Genomic DNA, 17,391 nt, shown 5'->3' on the forward strand with positions numbered 1-17,391 from the left:
GTTCTCTACTCATTCCAGGGCTTTTCTTTTTAATTTAATTTTTTTATTTTACCAGGCAAGTCAGTTAAGAACATATTCTTATTTTCAATGATGGCCTGGGAATAGTGGGTTAACTGCCTGTTCAGGGGCAGAACGACAGATTTGTACCATGTCAGCTCGGGGGTTTGAACTCGCAACCTTCCGGTTACTAGTCCAACGCTCTAACCACTAGGCTATGGCCACCCCCTTATTTTTTACATTGTAGAATAATAGTGAAGACATGAAATAACACATATGGAATCATGTTGCAACCAAAAGTGTTAAACAAATCAAAACATATTTGAGATTCTTCAAAGTAGCCACCTTGATGACAGATTTGCACACACTTGGCATTCTGTCAACCAGCTTCATTAGGAATTGTGTATTTTTTTAATTGTACCTTTATTTAACTAGGCAAGTCAGTTGAGAACAAATTCTTATTTTCAATAACAGCCTAGGAACAGTGGGTTAACTGCCTTGTCCAGGGGCAGAACGACAGATTTTTAACCTTGTCAGCTTGGGGATTTGATCTTGCAACCTTTCGGTCCAACGCTCTAACCACTTGGCTACCTGCCACCCCAATGCTTTTCCAACAGTCTTGAAGGTGTTCCCACATATGCTGAGCACTTGTTGATTGCTTTCCCTTCACTCTGCGGTCCAACTCATCCCAAACCATCTCAATTGGGTTGAGGTCGGGTGATCACTCTCCTCCTTGGTTCACCTACTCTATCTCACTAAGACTTGGCGGTTATAACCAAAAATCTCACATTTGGACTCATCAGCCCAAAGGACAGATCTCCAATGTCCATTGCTCATGTTTCTTGGCCAAGTGTTTTTTTTTATTGGTGTCCTTTAGTAGTGGTTCTGTGCAGTAATTCAACCACGAAGGCCTGATTTCACACAGTCTCCTCTGAACAGATGTTGATTTTTCTGTTACTTGGACCCTGAAGATTTTATTTGGGCTGCAATCTGAGGTGCAGTTAATTCTAACTTATCCTCTGCAGCAGAGGTAATTATGGGTCTTCCTTTCCTGTGGTGGTCATCATGAGCCAGTTTCATCATGGCGCTTGATGGTTTTAGCGACTACTTGAAGAAAGTTTCAAAGTTCTTAATTTTCCAGATTGACTGACCTTCATGTTTTAAAGTAATGATGTAGTGTTGTTTTCTCTTTGCTTATTTGTGCTGTTCTTGCCAAAATATGGACTTGGTCTTTTACCAAATAGGGCTATATTCTGCATACCACCCCTACCTTGTGTTGTGACAACTGATTGACTGAAACGCATTAAGAATGAAAAATTCCAGAAATTAACTTTTAACAAGGCACACCTGTTAATTGAAATGCATTCCAGGTGACTAGCTCATGAAGCTGGTTAAGAGAATGGCAAAAGTGTGCAAAGCTGTCAAGACAAATGGTGGCTATTTTGAAGAATCTCAAATAAAATATAATATATTATAAAATATAAATAACACTTTTTTTGGTTACTACATGATTCCATATGCAGGTAGCGTAGTGGTTAGTGTTGGGCCAGTAACTGGAAAGTTGCTGGATTGAATCCCTGAGCTGACAAGATAAAAATCAGTCGTTCTGCCCGGGCAAGGCAGTAAACACACTGTTCCCCGGGCGCCGAAGACGTGGATGTCAATTAAGGTAGCTCCTCTGATTCAGAGGGGTTGGGTTAAATGCGGAAGACACATTTCGGTTGAATACATTCAGTTGGACAACTGACTACGTATCCCCTTTTCCCTTCACTATTTTCTACAATGTAGATGTATTTCTACAATGTAGAAAATAGTAAAAACAAAGAAACCCTGGAATTAGTAGGCGTGTCCAAACTTTTGACAGGTACTGTTAACATTCATTCAGTGGTAATTTAAGTCCTTCAATGGCCATAATAGGAGCTGGTTCTGATCTTATTTAAAGAGGCTTTGGTTCTGTGGTGCTGGCTGGCCTGCTGTACTCTTTGTCCCTCTCAATGCACTGTTCTCCTCAGCCTGCTCCTCTGTACAGCCTGGGTCCTTTTCTGCCTCTCTGCGATGCTGGAGCTCAGGTGCTGTTTGAGGGCTGGGAGGATCACCCTCTCTGTCACCCCTGCCTGGTTCCCAGACCTAGAAAGGGTACAGGGACATGGAAGATAGCTGTTCCACTACCAAGGTTAATGTTCTTGTATAAGAGATTAGGAAAGATTCACTTACATTCTCTTGGGAAGTGGTTGAAGTGCTAGTTGGGGAAACTTCTCTGCCTTGCTGAGAGGGAAATCAAATGTATTGTACAATTTACCTGTATTTTTAAAATTCTTTATATAAATGACTTATTCAGGTGGACAAGATGCCTACAAAACTGCTGTTTACCTGGTGCTGTCAGCAAGGTAGGCCTTTGTCATGATGTAGTTCTCAGGAGTGATTTTCTTGTTGAACACAATGTCTTGGAGGACAGCCTTCACACGTATAATCTATATGAAACAAACCATCAGGGAGAGCGATACTTCACTGAAAAAACACTCAGTTCTCCATGTAAACTTTACATTCAGTTATGGAGAACATGGTCAGAAAACAACTAGCTATTGGGCATATGACAAATCATGCGTGCCTTTGTAAATGTAAGAAATATTTATGTAGTTTATGGTTTTACAATGTGACAATCTATTTTAATTGTCTGCTGCACAAAATGACCGGTTTTAGTAGAATCATTTTAAATCAGTGGTTGCCAACCGGTCGATCGCGATCTTCAAGGCATTCCTAGTCAATCACCAAATATTTCTGTAGAAAAGCCAACGAACAATAAAGGCTTTTAAAAAAAATTGTGTTGAGCTGTTGCTGGCAGGTGCACTTGATTCAAAAGTCCTGCGCACCGGGTAAGCAAAGTTTTCCCATGAGACAAACTCCGCCTACCTGGCGGACTGGCAAATCTGCGACTAAATCGAGTGCACCTACTGCGCTGCCCAGTCGGATAGCTCAAATCACTGTGGTTACAGAGCTTCCATGACCCTGGCCATAGCCAAGTTTAATAGGCTACTAGCCTACGTAAGATTTAATAACTTTTAAAACCATGACCACAGAGAAGACTGTCAAAGAATACAGCCAAGAGCTGCTGTTTTTATGAGTGATTTTAAGTCTATATTCAACACTATTATAAAACACGATTCTTCAGGCTGCAACTGCAATAAATGAGTAGCTAAGTATCGATAGCCCTGCGTTTTATTATTATTAGCAGCTCGACGTGTCAAATTTAATATTAAGGGATATAGGAACAACATGAATTTGTGCATGAGGCAGATGCAGTGCGACTTGAGTTTCGCCATCAGGTGGAAGACTGTGTCCCCTCTCTCTGGTCAGTCTTACCGGAGGAAAGGAAGGAGAGAGCAGGGACCGTGAGAGGCGGTTGGGAAAAATAGTTTTGAACGGTAATCGTCCTGATTTGACCTTGTTGACCATCAGATGCAGGTACCATCAGCCCAGTAAAATAAAAAAGCTAATTATTTCAATTCATGCTCCACAGTGCCTCACAAGTGCTAAACCAATGATATATTTTATTATCAAAGCTTGAGTTTTGAAATATAATATGGTCTGATTAACAATATTGGCAGGCCAATCATATAGCCAATATGCTGTGATAATGTTTTAGGCCTACTGCCCAAACCGTATTCCTACAAAACTGTATGAGGTTAATGTAAAAAAGCTAAATCTGAGCAGTAGATCGCCACTTGCTTTTTGACTGCGAAAGTGATCTTGACTCAGAAAATATTGATTACCACTGTTCTAAACCATAGTTATGTTGGCCAATGCTATAAGGGACTGTGCAATAGCATGATGTGTCAGAGGATGACATCTGACCTCCTGAGACTGCAGGCTGTTGGCGTTGTAGAGCTGCCGTATGATAACCTCACATTCCTGAAGGGTGGGGGGTCGGGGGGGATGGGATGGGCTGCTGTGGATCCGGAGGGGTTGTAGAGAGGTGATAAGGCCTCCCCTCAACTCTGACTCGTGTTCAAGCTTTGCCACTCCAGTGTTCTCAGTGTAGGCGTGAGCCACACAACCGTCCCCCGCTATACTGCTTCCGTGGGGGTCAAACAAGTGTTTTTAGACGAGACACTTTTGGAGAAGATGAACTAGGGGGTAGAGGTATGGATGCTTACCTGAGCCATGGGTCTCGAGATGGGCATGTGTCTTGTAAAGGTTGCTCCAGGTAGATCACTCTCTCTCTCTGAGCCTCACTGCCCTGTGTCGGTGGCCTTGTGCTCCAGTGGCTTGATCCTAAAGAAATACCTTCCCCAATAGGTAGGCATACGCACCACACAAGCTTACACAATTATTGTTCATTGATTTCTATTATGGGAAACTTAAAGAGATGTTGTGAAAAGTAATATCTAACGACCACAGATCTGAAAGTCCAAGAGCCAATGCTTTCTTGGTCCCAATAGACCTAGCCCACTTGTTCCAGCAAAGATGATTGAAGAGATGATTGAAGCCTACCTTTTCTGCAAGACTTTGAAGGCTCCATGATCAGCTTATACTGCAGCTCTGTAACATCAAAGTCAAAGAGAGGTCATGTAGAAGACATGACACAGAACAGAAGTAGACATGACAGGTGGCAGCAACAGCATACCTCAACTGCCGTGCTGTTTATAAGCTCTTCTAACAAGGTCCTTTGAGCAACCTTGGCACTATGTGTCTCGCTGATCTGACAGAGTGAAGACAGAGGACCCATGTGATTCTTTTTAACGGGATTAAAATATCTCTTTGTAGGGGGATAGGATGCGGAGGCGATATAGAGAAGCTTGTCTGTTCTGTAAAATGATACTGCATTCCACCGCCTCCCACGGTGAGATACTCACCATCCTTTCATTTTCCTCATTCAATAACTGTATCACTATGCAACCACTAGCGCTAGGCTATAGTGTGTCACCTCTGTCAGCAGTGCCTCATCCTCAGATCCCTGTGTGATTATCATGCTAAAAAACGTGCAAACAAACATGTATTACAGATACAGATTTCCACTAAAGAACTTTATCATATACAAATTATTGCTGGCTAGTGGCTACCCATAAAATGTGGACCTATTAGGCTGTATGGAAAGAAAGGCAGTAGTCTAGCTTAAATTGTGGCATTGGTATAGTTAAGGGGAAAGGCCATACATTGTATATGCTATTTTAACTTAGTAACATGATGTATAACGTTACTGTGCAAAGATGAAAATTATGGTGCTCAAAACCATGACAAATATGCTGCCTATGAAGCTTTTGGAAATCAAAACATCAGCAAAGACACGAGGACAGGTTTGACTCACCTTTATTTTCCCGTCTGAGGTCATCTATTTCACCGTGTAGCTTCTGAAGAGTGTCCTTGTGCTGTAGTTGCAGGAACTGAATATTCCTCTGAAGCGATGCAACGCGAGTATCCATGTCCCCTCGGGGTGAATCGGACAACGGTTCAAGGTGGTTAAACGGGAAAGGACGTGGTAGTGGAAAGCAAGGCTTGTCAAGACATCCAACGCGGGACCAGTGGGGTAGATTTCGCACAGGCGGAAGACTGTTGCCTGACATAGCTAAACTATACGGTTAGCTCGCAACACGACAGTTTTTTTAACTGGCTGGCTAACTTAGCTACATAGTAGCTAGCTAGACTAACAAATAACAACAGGTCATTCTATCCGCATGCATAATGCTGCCGGGGCGGCAGGGTAGCCTAGTGGTTAGAGCGTTGCACGAGTAACCGGAAGGTTGCAAGTTCAAACCCCCGAGCTGACAAGGTCGTTCTGCTAGTTAAACCCACTGTTCCTAGGCCGTCATTGAAAATAAGAATTTGTTCTTAACTGACTTGCCTAGTAAAATAAATAAATCGTGCAGTAAACGTTCCCGGTTAAATGGATTGTTCACCTCCACAATATGCAAAGTTTAGAAACAATTTTACGAGACAGCTAGGAAAAAATAAAAATACACCGATTACCCACAGGCACTACCGACAACGATTTATTTCCCTTTTCACTCTCCTTAGTGGACATGCACTACTACCATACAACGTTGCCATGACAACCACAATGTGTTGCTCCGGTGGCGGGAAATAAAAACGTATCTGAACGTTCTACCATTCGAACGCAAGCACTGTAAATGTCTGTCTCGTCTTTGCAATAACACATATAGACAAGCATACAGAAACGATAAAGGCAAATAATTTCATTTTCAATTCAACTTTCATTACTTTATTTCTTAGAAATTAAGTGCGGGTCTGGACCGGTTCCGACTGACATTTTGGTGTACAAAGCACCCTGTGAATACCATGAATACTATGTGAAGCAGAATTTCCAAACCTAGGTGAGCAACATCGCAAGACTGGGGGTGCTGAAGATGGCGGCGAGTGCAGACGAGATTTCAGCTTGCTCCGAGTAACCTTACATTTAAGTACGTATGAGAGGGATAAAAGTTAACAGAACTTGGCTTATAGTAAACACAATAGAGAACAACGCTTAGTTGACCGCTAATTTGATCTGAAACTTTGAGAAATGGAAGGAAAAAATGTGCGAAAGAGCAAAGAGAAGGCAGTTTCTAGCTGAGCACTCATACATTGGAGAAAACACGCCATCTGACTCCTCGGGAGAAGCAATGGAGGATTCTGGACATTCGGTTGATTCTGAAAATCCAGTCAATAGCCCTGTACCCAAAAAGAGAAAGACATAATTCTCTTTGCGCGAACTACAGGTCAACATAGTCGATGCTGTCTCTGCAAAGATAAACGAAAGAGCCAATGGTCTGGAGAAAATGATACGCGAAAACAACCTCTCTGAGTCATGCATACAAGAGTATCGAAGAGCTTAAACTTGCAAAAACGGCTACTTCTGAGAAATGCACTGCACAGTAGAAGACCATTACAGACATGCAAGAGCGCTTATCGGAAGCAGAGCGTTCCGGAGAAGGTGGGGGCTAGGCTTTACGGTGTCCCCGAGGACCAGGATGAGAATGTGAAGGCTTAGTAAGAGACATCTGTAACCGTGTGGCACAGGACTTCTCCGATGGATATATGGATATGGCTGTGGATGTCTCTCATCGTATTGGGAAGAAAAAACCTCTGAAGAAATAGCAACATTGTTACTTGAAGCCTTGGAGGCTATAAAGAAGGGAGAACTACCTGCCTCTCTGAAGCAAGGGGTTATTACTCTTATACCTAAACCACACAAGGATCTCTTAAATATTGATAATTGGCATCCAATCACACTCCTAAATAACAACTACAAAATTCTAGCCATAATCATTGCAAAAAGGTTCAAGTCTTGCTTGAATGATCTGATTGATGAATGTCACAATCAGGGTTTATGATATTTACATATCTAATAATCTGAGGCTGGTGTTAGACTTGGTTGAGTATTGTGATCTATTGGATGACTTCCCTGTTATCCTATATTTGGATTTTCAGAAAGCATTTGATACAGTAAGTCACAATTTTATCTTTGATTGTAAATGTGGTCGTTTTTTGCTGTTGATGCTATTAGGACTCTATTTAATGGTGGCAATAGCTGTATCAAATTCTGTCATGGAACATCCTCAATATTTAACATTTACAAAGGAATACGACAAGGTTGTCCAACTTCACCTTTTTTAGAATTTTTGTTAGTATCTCAAATTTTATGCTCATTAGTTCATAAAAGTCCATTTGAAGGCATTACATTCCAGGCCAGAGAGATCGAGATATCCCAACTGGCGGATGACACCATTTAAAATAAAATAAAATGTGTCACTAGATTAGCATTGGATATCGTGAAGCAGTTCTCCAAAATCTCAGGTTTGGCATTAAATCTTTCCAAATGTGAGATGTGTGTTTTGAAAGGAGCTGTTAATCCATCAGATTGTAACATATCTGAAAAAGATACTGTAACCTACCTCGGTGTAAAGATCATTCACAGCCGTAAGATTTTTGGTGATCTTAATTTGAACCCTGTAACTGAATCTGTCACAAAACAAAAAGTCTTCAAGGAAGGTTATGATTTTTCAACGCCGACACTGATTATTGGAGGACCAAAAAAGCCGCTACCAATTAATTGGCCGATTTCAAAAAATATTTTATTTATTTATTTGTAATAATGACAATTACAACAATACTGAATTAATTAGGGAAGTTGCGAATTTCCGCAGCTTTTTGTTAAAAATCGAGCAACATTTCAGCACCCTGCTATTCATGCCAGGAATATAGTATATGCATATGATTAGTATGTGTGGATAGAAAACACTCAGACGTTTCTAAAACGGGTTAAATCACGGCTGTGACTATAACAGAACGTGCTTTTCATCAAAGTGCAGGAAAATCTGATCACTGAAAATGGGAAAAAAATATCCATGCGCCACTTCCAAGAATTGTTAAAGGTGAACCAGATTAAATGAGGTCGAGGTTGCAATACCTACAGCTTCCACACGATGTCAACAGTCTTGTCATTTGCCTACGATTTGTTTCTTGGTCAAACGAAGAAGAGACAAGCAATTTCTTCAGTATCCGACCGGATATTTTGGTTGAGATTTTTCCGGACATTATTTCCAGACGGACACCTATAGAATTGACATCGCCTCGTGATCAATTTTATCGCTTATTAACGTGTACCAATACCTAAAGTTGCATTACAAAAGTATTTCGAAGTGTTTTGTGAAAGTTTATCGTCTACTTTTTTAATTTAAAAAAATGACGTTACGTTAGAAAACGCTATTTTTTTCCGTTGTTCACACAGTCTTCATAGATCGATATCTAGGCTATATATGGACCGATTTAATCGAAAAAAGACCCAAATGATGTTTATGGGACATCTAGGAGTGCCAAGAAAGAAGCTTGTCAAAGGTAATGAATGTTTTATATTTTATTTCTGCGTTTTGAGTAGCCCCCGGCTATCGCAAAATCTGTCGTTAGGTGACGTTGCAGTATTTTGGGGGATACATGCTATCAGATAATAGCTTCTCATGCTTTTGCCGAAAAGCATTTTACAAATCTGACTCGGTGGATAGATTCACAACGAGTGTAGCTTTAATTCAGTACCTTGTATGTGCATTTTAATGAAAGTTTGAGTTTTATCAAAAACTATACGTGGCGCACTTGAAATTTCCGCTGATTGATGTTCCCACAGCGGGAGCACTTCCCTAACAAGTTAACACTTATTTTAACTTAATATAATACATCAATAAAATCTATTTAGCCTCAAGTAGATAATGAAACATGTTAAATTTGGTTTAAATAATGCCAAAACAAAGTGTTGGAGAAGAACGTAAAAGTGCAATATGTGCTATGTAAGAAAGCTAACGTTTCAGTTCCTTGCTCAGAACATGAGGACATATGAAAGCTGGTGGTTCCTTTTAACATAAGTCTTCAATATTCCCAGGTAAGAAGTTTTAGGTTGTAGTTATTATAGGACTATTTCCCTCTATACCATTTGTATTTCATTAACCTTTGACTATCGGATGTTCTTATAGGCACTTTAGTATTGCCAGTGTAACAGTATAGCTTCCGTCCCTCTCCTCGCACCTCCCTGGGCTCGAACCAGCAACACAACAACAACAGCCACCACATCGAAGCAGCGTTACCCATGCAGAGCAAGGGAAACAACCACCCCAGGGCTCAGAGCGAGTGAAGTTTGAAACGCTATTAGCGTGCGCTAACTAGCCAGCCATTACACTTCGGTCACACCAGCCTCATCTCGGGAGTTGATAGGTTTGAAGTCATAAACAGTGCAATGCTTGATGCACAACGAAGACGTGCTGGCAAAATGCACGAAAGTGCTGTTTGAATGAATATTTACGCACCTGCTTCTGCCTACCACCGCTCAGTCAGATACTTAGATACTTGTATGCTCAGTCAGATTATATTCAACACAGGACACGCTAGATAATATCTAGTAATATCATCAACCATGTGTAGTTAACTAGTGATTATGATTGATTGTTTTTATAAGATAAGTTTAATGCTAGCTAGCAACTTACCTTGGCTTACTGCATTTGCGTAACAGGCAGTCTCCTTGTGGAGTGCAACGAGAGAGAGGCAAGTCGTTATTGCGTTGGACTAGTTAACTGTAAGGTTGCAAGATTGGATCCCCCGAGTTGACAAGGTGAAAATCTGTAACGAGGCAGTTAACCCACCGTTCCTAGGCCGGTCGTTATTGCGTTGGACTAGTTAACTGTAAGGTTGCAAGATTGGATCCCCCGAGTTGACAAGGTGAAAATCTGTCTTTCTGCCCCTGAACGAGGCAGTTAACCCACCGTTCCTAGGCCGTCATTGAAAATAAGAATGTGTTCTTAACTGATTTGCTTAACTAAATAAAGGTGTAAAAAAAAGCGTCAAATCGGCGCCCATAAATACGATTTCCGGTTGTTATGAAAACTTGAAATCCGCCCTAATTTATCGGCCATTCCGATTAATCGGTCGACCTCTAGTTCAGAGGGCTTAATTTTTTACTACAATGTCCATATATTGTGGGTAAACTTCCTGGTTCTCGAAAAACATTGTCCTTGTCAGCCAATTATTTAATATTAGTGGGAATCTATTTACACGGAGAGAATTTATGGAAAGATAAAGGTTGAGGTTTCAAGCAAGGAATATGCACAGTTATTAAAGCTATACCTAGTGGGATAAAAACTTTACTTCAGAATAATGCATATTTTGGAACATCTATTGTAAGCGATATCCATGTGAATGGCATTGGTCTACTAGATACGAAATTCATCGTTTATTAAGGGATATTTTCTACAGGAAGTCTATTTCCTCTGCAATATTTTGTTGGGCTTCAGTGTTTGATGTAAACTGGCGCCAATGCTTGGCTCACTCCACACATATTTATGGTGACCAATAAAGTAAAGGAGATCTCCTTTAAGATTATCCATAGATTCTATCCGTGTAATAGCTTGATTTCTAAATATATATCTGATGTTACCAGTGAATGCAGTTTTTGTGAACTAGAAACAATCTATTGAACACTTATTCTGTCATTGTTTATATACTGAAGTGTTCTGGACTGATGTAAAACTATATCTTGGCCTCAAATTACATACAAACATTGAAATTTCACAGTTTGACATATTTTACTACACTGACTCCACAATTGAACGTGAGTATGTTATAAATCTCTTTATTTTTGTCATGTCTTATCATATTATGTCTTGTTCCTGTTCTCTCTTCACTCTGTCTCCCTCTGCTGGTTGTATTAGGTTACCTTCTCTTTCTCTCCTCTTCCAGCTGTTCCTCATCTCCTCTAACTACCTCGTTCACCCTTTTCCCACCTGTTCCCTTTTCCCTCTGATTAGGTCTCTATTTCTCTCTCTGTTCCTGCTTCTTTCTTTGTCAGATTCTCGTTTGAGTTTCTCATGCCAGAAACAAACTATCGTCTCGTTTGCTTCATCCCTGTCCCGCCCCGTCCTGTCGGAATCTGCCTGGCAAGTGCATCCTGTACTCAGCTAACTGTCTTATCGTTTGTACTGTGTCCAGTTCATCTGATGCTACGTGAGATCAGGTTCCACTGTTCCTCTACGACCCGCGCCTACCCAGAGAGACCTGCAGCCTGTCGCCGCTTAACCCAGCTATTCTCCTCTGCTGCTAAGAAGGGGGCTCTTTTGTAATTATCAGAAGGACTTTTTGTTTCATTTGTCGCCCTCTCTGCGGGTTGTCTATTTTTCCATTATCTACATCTGAAGAGGATCTATGTCTTCCCTGTGTTAACATTAAAGGACTCTGTTTTTGAATACCGCTTTTGGGTCCTCACTCAAGTGCATAACAATTTTATTAGGAAAAATTTTGATACACAAGAATAATCCCCTTCATTTTTAAATCTGATTTGGAAAACTATTTAGAGTCGTTAAAACGTATACAAAACAAAATGTTAAAATGTATTCGCTACATGTCTGTATTTGAATTGATATAATGTGGATCATTTTTATTTTTTTCTAATTTCTTTATGGAATCCCTCTGGCTGTTATGTTTGGCATGTTACTGTTAATAAAATAAAAACATTGAAAGACTTCCGAGCACGCTTGCTAAACTTCTGGACACGTTTTTCTCGGAAAGCTGTGAGTACTATTTTATGATACAGTATCAGTACTTGTTGCATTTACACAGGGGTGGAAAGTACCAAATTGTTGTACTTGATTATAGGCAAAGATACCCTAATAGAAAGTGACTCAAGTAAAAGTGACAGCCACCCAGTAAAATACTATTAGAGTAAAAGTCTAAAAGTATTTGGTTTTAAATATACTTAAGTATCAAAAGTAAAAGTATAAATATAATATATATGTTAGGCAAACCAGATGGCATTATTATTATTTTTTAATTTACAGATACCTAGGGGCACACCCCAACACTCACATAATTTACAAAAAAAAGTATTTGGGTTTAGTGAGACTGCCAGATCAGAGACAGTAGGGATGACCAGGGGTGTTCTCTTGATAAGTGCAAAAATGTGATAATTTTCTTGTCCTGCTAAGCATTCAAAATGTAACGAGTACTTTTGGGTGTTGTAGCGAGACTATATAAAGGGGGTACCGGTACAGAGTCAATGTGTGGGGGCACAGGTTAATCATCCTCTGCCTGCATCCCTACCTGTAGCCTACCTGCCTCTGGTTCAATGCATTTCCACCTCTCACTATTAGTCTTGATTGTCCATCTTCTGGAATTCAAATGAGATATTCTAACAGATCAATCTTGCTGGCAAAACGTCATTAAATATTGCAATGTTATTTAGCTATAGTTAGTGTGTATATAATGAGCACCCACATGCTGTCTAGGCATCACAATAATATCAGACAGAGACAAGCTGGCTCTGTGAAAAACTTTACGGGCCACCTTGGCGTTGGTTACTACACTGAACAAAATTATGAATGCAACATGCAACAATTTCAAAGATTTGACTGAGTTACAGTTCATATAAGAAAATCAGTCAATTGAAATAAATTCATTAGGGCCTAATCTATGGATTTCACATGACTGGGAATACAGATATGCATCTGTTGGTCACAGATACCCTTAAAAAAAGTAGGGGGGGGGGCAGTCAGTATCTGGTGTGACCACCATTTGCTTCATGCAGATTGATCTCCTTCGCAAAGAGTTGATCAGGCTGTTGATTGTGACCTGTGAAATGTTGTCCCACTCCTCTTCAATAGCTGTGCAACGATTATGGATATTGGCGGGAACTGGAACACGCTGTCGTACACTTCAATCCAGAGAATCCAAAACATGCTCAATGGGTGACATGTCTGGTGAGTATGCAGGCCATGGTAGAATTGGGACATTTTCAGCTTCCAGGAATTGTGTACAGATCCTTGTGACATTGGGCTGTGCATTATCATGCTGAAACATGACGTGATGGCGGCGGATAAATGTCACGACAATGGGCCTCATGATCTCGTCACGTGCATTCAAATTGCCATTGATAATATTACTATTGTGTTCGTTGTCCGTAGCTTATATCTGCCCATATCAAAACCACACCGCCACCATGGGGCACTCTGTTCACAACGTTGACATCAGCAAACCATCTGCCATCACGTTGTCTGCCATAGTTGATTGCACGTGATTCATCCGTAGAGAGCACACTTCTCCAGAGTGCCAGTGGCCATCAAAGGTGAGCATTTTCCCACTGAAGTTGGGTACGACGCCAAACTGCAGTCAAGTCAAGACCCTGGTGAGGACGACAAGCACGCAAATGAGCTTCCCTGAGACGGTTTTTGACAGTTTGTGCGGAAATTCTTTGGTTGCACAAACCCACAGTTTCATCAGCTGTCTGGGTGGCTGGTCTCAGACGATCCCTCAGGGAAGAAGCCAGATGTGGATGTCCTGGGTTGGTATGGTTACACGTATTCTGCAGTTGTGATGCCGGTTGGACGTACTGCCACGTTCTCTAAAACGACATTAGAGGCGGCTTACACTAGAGAAATTAATAATAATAATATATAAATTAACATGTTATCTGGCAATTATCTAGAGCATGGCATCATAAATAACTACATTATCATTTTTAGATCAGTCAGTCAATTTACCCATTATACATTACGGTTTTGATCCTCTCGAAGACGGCTAGGGTATTAGTTGAGAAATCTGCCTATTTTCCTCAAAGGTATGAAATGTCACGATTTCAATGCTATACAATATTACAGAGAACAAGTTAATTATCTCACATTGCTGAAAATATTTGTAATGTTGTACTTGTTCACGTAATTCATGCTAATGTTGGGTTATTGAGCTAGCGTCCAATAGACTGACATTCACTTCTTGAAGGAGTGAACTCCTTGTCCCAGAATCGGCCAGAATGAACCGCACAGCCCATTGACAACGCATGGGTAAGATTCACAATGACCGTTAATATGATTCCAATGGAGTTTCCCATCTCCTCAAAAGTATCTTTGGCCTAGGGAGACTGCATATGAATGATGACAGTCTAGCGAGTCCAGCCATCGTGGTTTCATCTCGATGTGATATTCTTAGCCGGACTTAGAGCTTTCCACATGAACAAATACTAAATCATTTCATAGAATTGAAAGAAGACCAGTTTCTCTTGGTCACAGACGGACGAAATCACTTCATGCTTAAATAAAAGGTTCACCCATTTTGAACGTTAAAATGTTTTTGTGCATCTGAGTGATGTTCTATCGATTCCCTGGGTCATTTCATGTTTTCATGTGTATCTGAGTTATTGGCGTTCAAGCATGGAGAAATGCTTGAGGGATCACCATGATAAAGTCTCTCTCACTACACTGGAATTAAATAGGAATACGACTTTTAGATTGCGAAAATGTCTATCATCAGTGACGATTTTAGCATGTACATCTTGGTGGGGAAAACAGGGAAAAAAATCTATGCATGCCAGCAACGCCACTACACAACACTAAACAATACATTCATTGCACTATAACGGTGACAAACGGTGCCCACAAACTGTTAGGGCCTATATAAAGCTGTCCCAACAGCAGTCCCAACACTACTAGACCTGGCTATCAGCTGAGCCTTGACTGGTAGCAAAACAGTTCATTCAGCCTAATTTGCTGCCTTAAAAAAAAACATCGCTGATATGGCTGACTTGCTTTAACAAATGTGGTTTCTACTGTCAATTGAGATGTACAAACTATGGCATAAGGTGACGACGAGCGCATAAGAGGCAATCCGTAATTTCAATTAAGAAATTGAGGAGCGAGCTAGAACGGGCGTAGTCAATATAACTTTTTGTTCAGCACTTTTGAAATGTACTGTGACAGAATTCAGAACATGGGTCGTTCTTACAGTATTCTCCATGTACACCAAGTTAGAACCGTAGGATAAATAAGAGGGGCACATAAGCAGACAATGAAAGCTCTTACAATATTAGATAATTACATTTCTTAATAAAAGGCTATAGGCTACATGTGCTCTACCAAGTCAGAACAGTAGGTTAAATTATGTGGGGAAAAGGGACCAAATTATTAGGGTGAGGCACATGGGCTACTAACTGCTTACTACAGAACATACACTTAGTATTACTTTCTTAGCTACAGTATACATATCTCCCTGGCATATTACATAATTTATGCAGCAGCATAGAATACTTTTTTGAACTCACATTGTTGTTCTGTGCTCACTTGAACAGGAAGGTGGCGCGGAACTCTGAAAAAACAAAGTCGAATCACGATGGCGTCAGTGATCTTCAGGTCAGGAGCTCTAGAAAGAGGCAGAGTTCCAGACTTGCAATTCCGATTTGGATGACCGTTCAAAACGTATTTTCCCAGTCAGAGCTATTTTCTTTTTCCAGTTCCCAGTTGTCTTGATCTCATTGAAGTCTGAAATGTCCGAGTTTCCAGTTGTTTTGAGCACGGTAGAAGTGATGCTGGATTGACAGCAAGGCCAATGTCGAATGTTTATCCTTTTAAGCTTGGAAAAGAGACCCATAACCTCAGACTTGGACCACACACCCACTCCACTGAATAGCAGGCTAGTGATTGCTTTGCAATGCTTGCTGTTAGCCACTGATTCCTTCCAAACCAGTCACTGTTGATTTTGCGATTTCCAACTTGTTGTTGGAAATGTTGTGTAATGTTTATGTCCAATGATTCATTATTTCCCTTCATATGACAAGGATTTGCCAGTAGATTGTTGACTTGATTCATGATGATGACTCCTAGCTAAGATTTGGAAAGTATGACGTTTGACGCTGTCCAATCAAAGCTACTGTAGATGTAACGTGATTTGACATTTTATCTGTGGGTAATGACCTCGAGCCTTCTTGGATGGGCGCTCGTAATATAACTGTATGGCAGCACCCAAGGGGCTTGAATTTTCAAGCTCTACCCATAGATTCTGCGTTGACATAGGATCCCCATGAGTGACAAAACACCAAGCTAGTCACGGAGCAACTAGAGAACATTACTAACCCCTACACTCCGTATTTTTCACTTGCTACCCCACAACCACAGAAAGCACTGAGCTAGGCTGAAACACCTGCATTTTGGAGCTGCCTTACACAAGAAAGCAAAAAAAGAGAACGTTTGTATGGGACTTTATGAACTGAATGATATACAGTACCAGTCAGACGTTTTGACACACCTGCTCATTCAAGGGTTCAAACAAAAAAGTGTTAAACAAATCATATTCATATCAAAATATATTTTATATTTGAGATTCTTCAACCAGCTTCATGACGTCGTCACCTGGAATGTATTTCAATTAACAGGTGTGCCTTGTTAAAAGTTAATGGAATTTCTTTCCTTCTTAATGGCCATGCTGCTCCTCCAGTTTCAACTGTTCTGCCTGCGGCTTTGGGATCCTGACCTGTTCACCGGACATGCTACCTGTCCCAGACTTGCTGTTTTCAACTCTCTAGAGACAGCAGGAGCAGTAGATATACTCTGAATAGCCAACTGACATTTACTCCTGAGGTGCTGACCTGTTGCACCCTCGACAAAAACAGATTATTATTATTTGAACATTTTATTTATGAACATTTTAACATCTTGGCCATGTTCTGTTATAATCTCCACCGGGCACCACCCCTCATAGCCTGGTTCCTCTCTAGGTTTCTTCCTAGGTTCTGGCATTTCTAGGGAGTTTTTCCTAGCCAACGTGCTTCTACACCTGCATTGCTTGCTGTTTGGGGTTTTAGGCTGGGTTTCTGTGCAGCACTTTGTGACATCAGCTGATGTAAGAAGGGCTTTATAAATACATTTGATTGATTGATTAATGTGTTTGAGCCAATCAGTTGTGTTGTTACTTGGTAGGGGTAGTGTACAGAAGAGAAGATAGCCCTATTTGGTAAAATACCAAGTCCATATTATGTCAAGAACAGCTCAAATAAGCAAAGACAAACGACAGTCCATAATTACTTTAAGAAATGAAGGTCAGTCAATGTGGAACATTTCAAAACCTTTTAAAGTTTCTTAAAGTGCAGTCGAAAAACCATCA

General features: G+C 40.6%; 1 protein-coding gene and 1 long non-coding RNA gene across 8 annotated transcripts; one reads left to right on the forward strand and one right to left on the reverse strand.

The window, feature by feature from the left end:
* Positions 1-1,742: 1,742 nt before the first annotated feature.
* si:ch211-222n4.2 (uncharacterized protein LOC101885505 homolog) lies at positions 1,743-7,046 on the reverse strand. Of its 7 annotated transcripts, none has more exons than XM_046370278.1 (7): positions 5,303-7,046; positions 4,489-4,536; positions 4,152-4,299; positions 3,850-4,069; positions 2,368-2,468; positions 2,212-2,262; positions 1,743-2,124 (listed from the first exon to the last, which is right to left on the reverse strand). In XM_046370278.1, the coding sequence occupies exons 1-7, from the start codon at positions 5,556-5,558 to the stop codon at positions 1,989-1,991; spliced, it is 960 nt and encodes a 319-aa protein (XP_046226234.1). In that variant the 5' UTR covers positions 5,559-7,046; the 3' UTR covers positions 1,743-1,988. The 7 variants fall into 7 exon arrangements, with proteins under 7 accessions (XP_046226234.1, XP_046226236.1, XP_046226239.1 ...); XM_046370280.1 differs by having other exon boundaries at positions 4,152-4,287; positions 5,303-7,045; XM_046370283.1 differs by having other exon boundaries at positions 4,152-4,269; positions 5,303-7,044.
* Positions 7,047-9,301: 2,255 nt separating this feature from the next.
* Positions 9,302-11,984, forward strand: LOC124049012. The gene is made up of 3 exons (XR_006841339.1): positions 9,302-9,364; positions 11,047-11,083; positions 11,461-11,984. It is a non-coding gene; the product is annotated as an uncharacterized LOC124049012 (long non-coding RNA).
* Positions 11,985-17,391: the final 5,407 nt, after the last annotated feature.

The sequence above is a fragment of the Oncorhynchus gorbuscha genome, linkage group LG11 (genome assembly GCF_021184085.1).
Source record: "Oncorhynchus gorbuscha isolate QuinsamMale2020 ecotype Even-year linkage group LG11, OgorEven_v1.0, whole genome shotgun sequence".
NCBI lineage: Eukaryota > Metazoa > Chordata > Actinopteri > Salmoniformes > Salmonidae > Oncorhynchus > Oncorhynchus gorbuscha.